Here is an 11,325-nt window from a genome sequence, read left to right as displayed (position 1 = left end):
AGCACCCGCCGCGATGAAGCCACGGGCAGTCGTTAATTAGAACCGAACGAGTATTAATCGCCACGCGCAGCTACTGACCAGATTCAACAAAGTCATACTCGCATGACTGAGAGAGATACGCGCGCCTGAGATAAGCCGACGCGTATCAGACTACCTGTACGACAGAATATGAGAGATACCGCTCTCTCCCTTTAACCGACAATACACACGAGTATAGATACGTACGCTGGGAGTAGTGATAAAATACCAAACCTTTTGATTTCTTTTAAACTGCTATTTATTATAAAAAAAATGGAGGAGGTAAACAATTAAACCTAATATTAAGACAAAAGGTGGCCACAGCCCGTCGTATCCCCGGCCTTCCCTAACGGATCCCGAAAAATCCTGTGCCCCCCTCCTGGAGGCACAACAGACATTATTATTTTTAGTATCACTCCAAAGTAAATTTTCTGTTTGATAAAAATTAAAAATTAGATTATTTAAAAAAATAAGTATTAAAAATATCTTTTTTATTGCAATGTATTGTGAAATAATGAGAAAAATATTGGTTAACCTAAAATTAAGATTACTATTTTGGCTATTCGGTAAAAAAAAAAGAGACAAATCTTTGCTTTTATATAAATAAAGTTATTTTTATTTTAGTATATTTATTTATAAATTACTAAGAGAGAAATACTTACTTATAAATTAATATGTATTATTCACCTCATCCGACGCACTTTTCGCTTCCACACAAGCTTTTCACGACTTACGTATTACAATACGTTTTTCTCTGTCTTTACGACCACGACTATGACAGACGTAAGCGCTTACGATCGCTTTCTGCCATGGGCCATATACTGTGCTGTTACGCAACTCATCATCACAGTTTATCCAGTTACGACAGTAGTGTCGGCACCTTTGATGTTGTGGTTTATGAATCACATGACCTATCGCCATATTCTTGGTTGGAAAATACGCCAAGTATAAATGTGAAATTAAAAATATCAAATAAAATATTTTTATTTAAAAATTAAAACATACTAAAAATTTAAAAAAATAATATTTTGAAGATTTATTTATAAATACTTTCTTATATATAAAATATATAATAAGTAAGATAATAAAAAAAACATACTAAAAAGTAAATTATATATATTTTACGTATAGGATAACGCAAATGAATAAGATTTATATATGCATTTTAAAAAAGAATATATAATTATAAGATAATTTATTTTGTTCTTAAAAGTATGTACAAAATACACATAAATAAAAAAGTATAAATAATTTCCAAATTCTTTTTTTATTTCTTAATTTGTTATCAAAAAAGTTACAAATAGTTGAAGTGTTAAGGCATAAATAATTATGTTCACATCCTGATGTTTTGCATTCAGCAGAAAACTAAAAAGAACCAAAAAAAAAAATAATGAAAATTAAAAATAATAAAATAATTTAAACTAAAAATAAATAATAATAAAATTATAAAATAACAATAAAATAATAAATTAACAATAAATTAAAATTAAAAATTAAAATAAAAATTTTACCTTTTAGGATCTTTCGGAAATAAAAAAAAAACTAATTCCCTTTGTACCCGTAACATTTTTACAATTTGTTACTGCACAAATATATTCGCCCAATTTTATTTTATATGAATTGGCCTAACCTGTTCTCCATTCACTTTGACATAAACCAACAACGCTGCCATATTATTAGTTGGATTTTTCGCGCATGCGCACTGCAACTCAGGACCCTGATTTTTGTCTACTGTCGTAACTGGTTAAACTGTGTCATCATGTCGTCTTGTCTAATCCAAAACCCAGAAGCGCGCCTGCGCTTCACATTCGCGCTATTCAGTTCAAATGTATTCTAAACGGCATCAATGGAGTTCTCTTTATCATACACGATCATTTTTATTACGATAAGTGCGTGATAGGATATAGGATTCTATCGATGCCGTTAGATATGAAATTTCCGGACGGGATCCCATAGCGCACGAGTGTTGCAAATTGGTCAGTTAGAACTAGGACCTTCTTTGGGCAACTGTGCTGGTTACCTTAAGCATCGGCCGATATGTGTGGTTGTGCGCTATCGAGCTTGTGTAACGAGACCCTCCCAAATTTCTATACTTTTGGACGAAATTGCAAACGCAGTAATTAATAATGAATATTACTAACTATATATTTTTCATTGCGTACTTTTTACTTTTATCGTTTTATTTATTGTGTTTGAATATCTTTACATATTGATCTCTTTCACTTATGCTATAACTATCGCATTATATCACATCGATATTATAGTGTAGTTATTATAAATAAAAAGTTTAAAAGTGGAACGAACAAAGTCTGGTTTAATTAAGAAAAACTTAAAAAATAAATATAAAATTGTAAATAATAAGGTCTTAAAAAGATGTCTAATTCTTTTTATAACGTCATAATTTCGTCTACAATAGGACGTTAAATACACGTCATTTAGAAGACATATGACGAAATATGATCTAAAATTGACGTCAATATGACCATGTGTGCTACCTGGGAAGGCTTCAAAGTTGCAGTATTTTGACATAAAATACAAGATATCTCGTAAAATGTTCATTTTTCGATTATCTTACCCTACTACTTTTATACACAGAATAATGATACAAATCAATTGGTGTAATGAAAACATATAGTTATCTTTAAGAAAAAATCTGAATTTGCAACTAGCAGTTACACATTTTTACTTTAACATAATTATGTGTTTTCTTTACACCAATTAATTCGTCTCATTATTCTGTGTATTAAAGTATTAGGGTAAGATAATCGAAAAATAAATATTTTACGAGATATCTTGTATTTTGTCAAAATATTACAATTTTGAAGCCTTTATAACTCGAGAAGTATTTAATGAAAAAATATTTTATTATAGTGTTTTGAAAAGCTTTTAAGGTCAGCTACAAAAATATGTAATAAAAAATAGGAGGAGCCATTTAAAAAAATTGAGGTAACCTTCACGTGACCTTCAAGTGACTATCCAAGGTCAAACCAATGGTATCATCTTATGGCCCCCTCGAAACCATAAAACTTTTGTTTGAAACATTTTCTCAGAAAATGCTTTCCTACTGAAATATTACAGTGGCTAAGTTAAAATGGGTCACCCTGTATAATACGAAAATTGTAGTATTATCGACAATTTTAGTTCCGCTTAAATGAGGGCGCTAACCCGTCGAAATTTGACCGTCCTTTTAGGCCGAATCTACAATAGCTAGTAGTAAGTCTTAAGTCATAAGAAATGAACCAATCATATTCATTATTCTTCTCTCAAAGTCAATTGTAATTGATTAATTTTTTACGGCTTAAGGCTTACTACATTTATTGTAGATCCGGTCTTAGGATCCCCTTAAGTTAGATCTCCATTGGTCGTATTGTAGTGTTGTAAGTCGTAAACTGTAAGAATTTAACCAATCACAGTTAAACGTAAAGAGAATGATCAAATCTCATTAGTTCTTTCTTACGACTTACAATTTACGATGGTACGATATGGCCAATGTAGATCCAGCTTAATTCGTAAGACGTATGAAATTAACCAACGATATTCGATATTCTTCTCTAAGTCAATTGTGATTGGTTAATTTCTTACGGCCTACGACTTACAACCTATTGTAGACGGCCCTTAAGGCCATAGCACAAACTTGTGCATAACGCGTAACGTATATGCATAAGGAATTTAATTGGTCCATTAGCGCATGAATAAAAAATAGACCAATAAAATTTTTTTTGCGTTATAAAAAAGTTTGTGCTACCGCCTTTAAAGATATAGCACACATTTCATAACCATAATTATAGCCGTAATTATAAGAATTGACTAATAACGAGCGTCCGTTAAATTCATAGTTTAAACGGACGCTCGTTATTGGGCAATTCGTAGGGCCTATCCAGACAAACTTGCATAGACACATAACCTATATACGTAAGGAATTTAATTGGTCCATTTCTTTACGCATTTACTTATGGACTAATTAAATTCCTTATGCACATGGTTAAAATTAAATTATTTAGAAATGGAATATGGTTAAAATTAAATTATTTAGAAATTTTTGGAAAATTAATTGTAAACATGTGAAAAAAAATAATATGTAAAATTACATTAATTAATTAATTTATATTTATCTATTTAACCTGTATTTTGCAAAATCCCACCAAAATTCAGGTGCTTACACGTGATTGTAATTTGTAAGGCCGGATCTACAATGGCTGTAGTAAGCCTTAAGTCGTAAGAAATGAATCAATCATATTCATTATTCTTTTCTAAAGACAATTGTAATTGGTTAATTTCTTATGGCTTAAGACTTACTACATCTATTGTAGACCCGGCCTAAAGGCTAAGCGGGAAGCGCACACTTTTGCATAAGCGCGTAACGCACATACATAAGGAGTTCGATTGGTTGAATTCCTTATGCAAGTCCTTATAGACCAATCAGTTTTATTATACAAGAGTATGTGCTTCCCGCTTATAGCACACAAACTTCGTAAAGCACGTATCAGACTACGCATTGAAAATTGAAGATTGAAGATTAAAGATTAGAATTTGACTAATCAAAACAAAAGGGACTAAAATTGTTTTGTCTTAAGGCTCTTGAGTACTCGCCGCGAAACTTCGATGTCGACGGTGGCGACATATAGTTCTGTCTCTTTCCTTCTTTTGGGAAATATGTCAGAAGCGAGAAATAACAACCCAATTTATGTTGCAACCTACGTCGTAATTGTTTGCTTTTTACTAGTGTGATGTGCAACGTATTTATGAAACTCGTGAAAATGTACGGCTGCCAAGCTGTGTAAGGAATAAACTGTGTAAAGTAACATTTTCCTCTCCTTTCGGCAGTTCTCAAATCGCGTGTTTTTTCGCATTTCAAGGGTTCATTTCGGACTCAATTTACAGTTATTTATCAATTGTCAGGAGAAAGGATTACCAGTCGTATATTTTTACAGGTGTGCTGAAGAGATTGGTAGTATTATTTTGTTAAAATATGTTTTTATTTACATGTCAGTTGCAATATAAATCAGGGTGTCATTTCTCGCTTGTGACGTCACGATTTCAATATGGCCGCGGTGACTACTCAGAAGCCTTAATTGATCAAATTTCAATCTTCAATCTTTAATCTCAATTTTTAATGCGTAGTCTAATATAGAGTCCTAAATAATAGAAAGACGCCAACTACGTCCGTCTTTTGATTGGTTCGGTACCTAATATGGTGACTGCAGCGGCATATTTATATTTCGTCTGCTAAATAGTACTTTATCTGATATTTAGGCCCTGCGCACAATAGGAAAAATATTAAATATTAATTATTAAATATTAAATATTAAGAATAAGAATTAGGAATAGAGATTAAATGTAACGCACAATTAAAAAAGAATAAAATATAAAATATAAAAATTGTGTCATGCAGACATAACCATAACAAAATAAAAAATTCATAGCTTATAAATTTAAATATGGATTTAGACATTGTTAACCAGGAAGTCGTCTTTAATCCCAGAGCAATATTTTTATTTCCCTGTTTTGTTTTTAAATTAATGAGAATTATGCTATTAAAAAGAAAAAAATAATAAACATAAACTTTGGAAAAATAGGCGCTGGTGAGTCCGTCCTAATAATTTACAAAGAGATAATCTAAATAATTTCACCCCTTTGATGGAAGAGTTTAAAAATGATGCTGATGTCTTTTTCTGTTATACCGGAATGACGTTAGAAATATATAAAAAATTTCTTCCTTTCTAAAGAAAACCAATTTAAGCTTTAACTCCAGAACAGTGTTTAATAATTACACTAAGGTACATTTATTTAATTTTTTTAAATTTTGTATTACTACAATAATAATTTACAAAAAAGTAGATATACTTTTAAGATGTTTAAAATTAATATTTTGAAATTTTCTTTTGAGAATGTTCTATTTTTTTGTAAACTTAATGTACTTTGTAAAAATAAAATCATGTTTGACTAATATATATTTATTTTATTTATTATTAGATTTATAGCTAGTGGAGAATCAATTTTTTCCATTGCATTACAGTCGGACCTCTTATCCTACAACATTTTCGGTCCGGAATCTTTCCCTTAAACCTTTGATCCTATGACAAAAATTTGAGAGTGGGGATATAATTCCCCTTTCGCGGTCGTAGCATGAGAGGATTTTTTGTCGTAGGATAAGAGGTTTCGTATCATAAGAGGGTCGTAGGATAAGAGGTCCGACCACAGACTTCTACAGAGTGAGTTTTTTATCTTGAGACATTTAAATATCTGAAGAAATACGTATCGTACGAAAAAATATTTGAGATAAAAGTTATATGGTTTCGAGGGGGCCATAAGATAGTACCATTAGTTTGACCTTGAATAATCGTTTGAAGGTCATATAAAGGTCGCCTTAAATTTTTAAATGGGACACCCTATATATTTTTGCATATTCTTGTAGTTTACCTTGAGAGCTTTCCAAAGCACTATGATAAAGAATTTTTTCATTAATAACTTTTTGAGTTATAAGATTTAAAAGTTTCAGCATTTTGACATAAAATACAAAATATCTTTTAAAATATTTGTTTTTCGATAATCTTACCCTAATACTTTTATGCATAGAATAATGAGACAAATCAATTGGTGTAAGGAAACTGCATCGTTATCTTTAAAAAAAGTATGTAGTTGTATGTTACAAATTGCATACTTTTTTTTAAAGCTACAAGAATATACAAAAATATATAGGGTATCCCATTTAAAAAATTCAAGGCGACCTTTATATGATCTTCAAACGATTATTCAAGGTCAAACTAATGGTACCATCTTATGGTCCCCTCGAAACTATATAACTTTTGTCTGAAACATTTTTTCGTACGATACGTATTTCTTCAGATATTTAAATGTCTCAAGATAAAAAACTCACCCTGTATACAATTAGACTGCTAACTCCTTATGTATAAGGCAGCTCTAATTTTATGTACAAACAAGTATGTATGACATCCCTTTCTGCGCATGCGCTGTGAAGGCGCGTATTGCACGCATGTATATACATACTAAGTATGATAAACAAGCTTATATAAAAGATATAAAATAACTGCACATTTGTATCCCATAATTTAATATTTATATTTCTTACTTTTTTTACTAACACGACATGTGTTCTGACAAAAATTAGAGACCGAAAGCAAATTAAAAGCATAGACTTCTATAGACAGAGCATTTTACGAGGGGCATCTGATAATCGCGGTAAAGGGAGCATCGGTGCCAGGTCGGCCATTTTCGTAACCGATCGGATGTGTTTGGCTTTCCATATATAATTACTGATTCTTAACCTAACTTTATTAATCAAAATATTTATAATTAATATATTAAATGTTGGGGGTAAAGATGGCGGACGGAAAGGATGGGCGAGTAAGAGTCCGAAGTATTTTTTGAGGTGTTTATAAGGACAGGGAAAACGGAAAGTGGAAAGGATGAGCAAAAGGGAAAGCAGAAGGGCAGTGTAGTGAGAGAAAGTGGAGTGGAGGAGAAGGTCAAGCAGGAAAGAGAGATATAAGGACGGGAGGATGGAGAAGGATGACGTGGAAGATTTGGAAGGCGAAGGATCGAGAGGTGGAGTGGAACGAGGAGGAAAAGGAGCGGACAACTGAAGGCGGAGGGAGTTGGACAACAACGGAAGAAGAGGAGGAGGCGGAAATGAAAGAGAGGAAAAGAACAGGAGTGATAAAGTGGAGCGAAGAGGGTGGAGAGGGGAGGGAAGGGGAAAGGAGAGGATGATGAAACGTGGCAAGTTTGCGGTGACGGTGAGCAGGCGCAAGACAACGGAGAGGAGTTACAAGGAGGCAATGGTAGATGGCAGGAGGAGCGAGTCGGAGCGTACAGTACGAGGATCGAGAGATCGATAGGACGGCGAGGAGAGGGGTGAGATCGATTCGAGACAGGAAGGCAGGATAAGCGATAGACACGTGCTGCGGCGAAAGCAGTTTAGAAGAAAGGTGTAAAGAGAGAGGAGTGAGCGGGTAGCAGGAGGTTAAGAAACAGAGAGGTTCAGAAGGAGAAGGATAGTGAAAGGGAAGAGGAAAAGAAGTGGAGTGAGAAAGAAAAGAGAAAAGAGTGAAAGGAGAGAGGGATAGGGAGTGATGTGAGAGAGATGAGGGAGAGCATGGCGGAGATCCACGAGGAGCGGGAGAGTAGGAAAGAGAGCAAGGGGAGAAAGGCGGAAAATAGAAAGGAGGGAGACAAAGGAGGCAATGTGAAGGAGAGAAGCGTGAGCGATGACAGGTGGAGGTTATGTGTGGACAATGAATGGGCAGGGATAAGGGAGGCAAAGGAGGAGGAACACGGAGAAGGAGAAAAGGGAAGAGGAGGATGGAGGAAGAAGAGGATAGAAGAGCGGAGGAATGGCGAGGGGAAGAGAGAAGAGGAAAGAAGGAAAAGGAGAGAGGAGAAGAAGAAGGTGCCAAGTGAAGATGAAAAGATCAGAGAGATGGGAAAACAGAATCGTGCATATAGTGGAGTGGGGTGCGGAGAGAGAGAAAGAAGAAAGGGGAAAGAGAGAGAGAAAGGATGAGAGAGGAGAGTGGAGAAATGTTTTAGGAAGATAGGTTAAGGAAACTTGGTAAGGAGAAGAGTGAGAAGATTAGGGGATGACAATGTGAAAGGGATGAGAAGAGGGTCAAGAGAAGAAGAGGAGGATAGCCCAGCCTGGAGGAAAGAGAGGAGAGGGAAACTGGAAGAGAAAAGAGGAGATGATTAAGGGAGAGGAGAGACAAAGAGAGCAGGGAGAGAGAGATGGAGAGGAGGCGAGTGTGGAGAGGAAAGGGGGAACAAGAGGAGTAGAAGAGAGGGAGGGGAGAAGGGGTAGAGAGGATGGGTCGTGAGGGAGGGAAGGGGAATCAGTATGTAAGGGTCGCAAAGTGGCCAAGGTCGCGGGGGAAGAGATTGAGGCAAAGAAGGGGAGAAGGCTTAGAAGGATGTATAGTCTGTAATTAGTATATATATGTAACAGTTAAAGAGAAAGAGAGAGAGAGAGTGAGAGAGAGGATGAGAGAGGGTGAGAGAGGAGAGTGGAGAAATGTTATGCTTTACTGGTAAGACAGAGGAAATGAGGTGTAAATGAGGAAACAGGAGAAAATGAAGAAAGAGGGAGAGAGAGGAAAGATTTGGATATGAGAGAGAATACGGGATATGAGAGAGAGACTTATACCCGTATTCATAGTCCGTCCTTATCTCAAGGGTGGAGGAAACTTTAATGAAGAATTCTTTGAATCTCCAAGGCTGTTTTATTTCATAGATGAATCTCGAGTCTTCCTTCCAAAAGGAAAGAATATTTTAGGGATTTTTAGGGATTTACTAGAGACAACATTGTTTTACGCGCCTGCAACTAATTTCACATATAAACTTTCAAGTGATTGAGTTACAAATAAGTTAAGTTAAAAGTATATTTATTTATTATTTTTTGTGCAAGTTGTGATCGCATTGCAAATATAATGGATAATAAAAATGTTCATTATACGGAACGGGAGAGAATGCTCTTGGCGCAGCTTGTTTCAGAAGAAAAAGCTATCGAAAATAAAAGGACAGGTGCTTCAGATCTAAAAGATAAGGTGGATGCATGGGAAAGAATCACAAAAAAATTTGCTAGCGAAGAATGTACGCCTCGCTCTAGCAAACAGCTGAAAAAATGCTGGGATAATATGAAACAAAGGTAAAAATAATGATTTTACTAATAATTTTATTAATGATAAGGTTATATAATTATTTTAAGTGCACACATATTCTTCTTCCTATATATACTTTTATATACTTGGCTTGTTATATAATATTTTAATACTAATTATATTATTAATTAATTATTTTAGAAAACGAAAATTAAATACGACAATGCGGCACGAATGGCTTATGACAGGTGGAGGTCCTGCATCAGTACAACCGAATGATCCAGTGATGGCATTCATGGATGCAACAAATGCAAATTTAGATGTCGAAATTGATTGCCCATTCGACAGCACAGCAGTATTTGAGAAAGAATGTATAAGCACTACATATAATTCTTATTTTTTTATTATTCTATTATTATACATATATGGTAATAATAATTTATTCTTTATTTTTTGCTTTTCAGATAATGTAAAGATGGATTGTGCGTCTGAAAGAATAGTCATCGAAAATGAAAGTGAGAAAGAGAATGAGAACATTGATGATATCTGTCATGAAGATTATATCCATCAAAATATTTTATCTACATCATTTAGCACACCAAAAGAAAAAAATAGCTACTTCAAGGAATAGCACATCAGTAGAAAAAAGGACCACATCAAGCATAAACAATGCATCAGAAAAAAAAGTCACTGCAAGTGTTAACGCATTAAAAGGAAAAAAAGCTACTTCAAATATTAAAAACATAGAGGTAAATTTTATGAATTAGGTTATATTAATTGTTTAACAGATTATATAAATAATTATTATTATTATTAATATGAATAAGATTTTATTGTCATTTTTTAAAATTAAGGTAGAAAAAAGTACGTAATAATCTTTATTGCAATAAATTAATGATAATGAAATACTAATAACAAAATAATTTCAATTTTCAGAATATCCGTGACAAAAAAGAGTTACGATTAATAAAAATACGCGAAGCAATTGAGCAACAGTGCAAGCTTCATCGTAAAAAAATAAAGATTGCTGAAACAGAGGAGCAGATTGTTCTTGTAAAACTTTTGAAGGAGGAAGAAGCGCTCAAGAGTAATACATGTAAATAATATATCTATAAATATGATAAGATGACTTTTGTTAATAATATGCTACAAGTTATGTTTTTTATTATATATTTCTATATGTTTATATGTATTTCAGTTTATACAAAATTATGTAAAATATTTAATTATTTTTATAAGTGACTAAATAACTATAAGTGTTCTTATAAATAAATGTTATTCTTGATAATTAATATAAAATTCTATGTTTGTTATCAATTTAATGGAAATATATATATTTCTTACAAACAATGAAATATTGTCTGTTTATATTTTTAAACTTTGAGGACTGTGTTTTGTTGATAATCATTGTCAGTATTGAAAATCTAAAGTGTATGTGACAAATTAAATAGATTTGCAGTACTGTCAGTGAATACCAAAATGCGGTTTATATAAAAGAATAGTTTATAGAGAGAAAGAGAGAGAAAGATTTGTTATAAATAAATATAACATTCTTTAAGTTAAAATTTATACTTAATATATTATATATTTGTTTTATTTACAATTTGATCTTGTATGTACAAATCTAAATTTATTTATACAAATTAATCATAAATTTACATGATGACAACATTATTGTTAAATCACTCATTGC

The 11,325-nt window shown here is 33.0% G+C and overlaps 1 protein-coding gene across 1 annotated transcript; it reads left to right on the top strand.

Moving 5' to 3' along the window:
• The first annotated feature begins 7,081 nt into the window (after nt 1–7,081).
• On the top strand, nt 7,082–10,837 carry LOC140672452 (uncharacterized). Its single transcript, XM_072904630.1, has 4 exons — nt 7,082–9,679; nt 9,834–10,003; nt 10,097–10,381; nt 10,569–10,837. Exons 1-3 carry the CDS (start codon nt 9,462–9,464, stop codon nt 10,261–10,263), a joined length of 555 nt encoding a protein of 184 aa, XP_072760731.1. The 5' UTR covers nt 7,082–9,461; the 3' UTR covers nt 10,264–10,381; nt 10,569–10,837.
• The last annotated feature ends 488 nt before the right edge of the window (nt 10,838–11,325 follow it).

Source organism: Anoplolepis gracilipes, chromosome 13, assembly GCF_047496725.1.
Source record: "Anoplolepis gracilipes chromosome 13, ASM4749672v1, whole genome shotgun sequence".
Taxonomy (NCBI): domain Eukaryota; kingdom Metazoa; phylum Arthropoda; class Insecta; order Hymenoptera; family Formicidae; genus Anoplolepis; species Anoplolepis gracilipes.
Note: the sequence above shows the minus strand (reverse complement) of the source record. Positions and strands in the feature narration are given on the sequence as shown.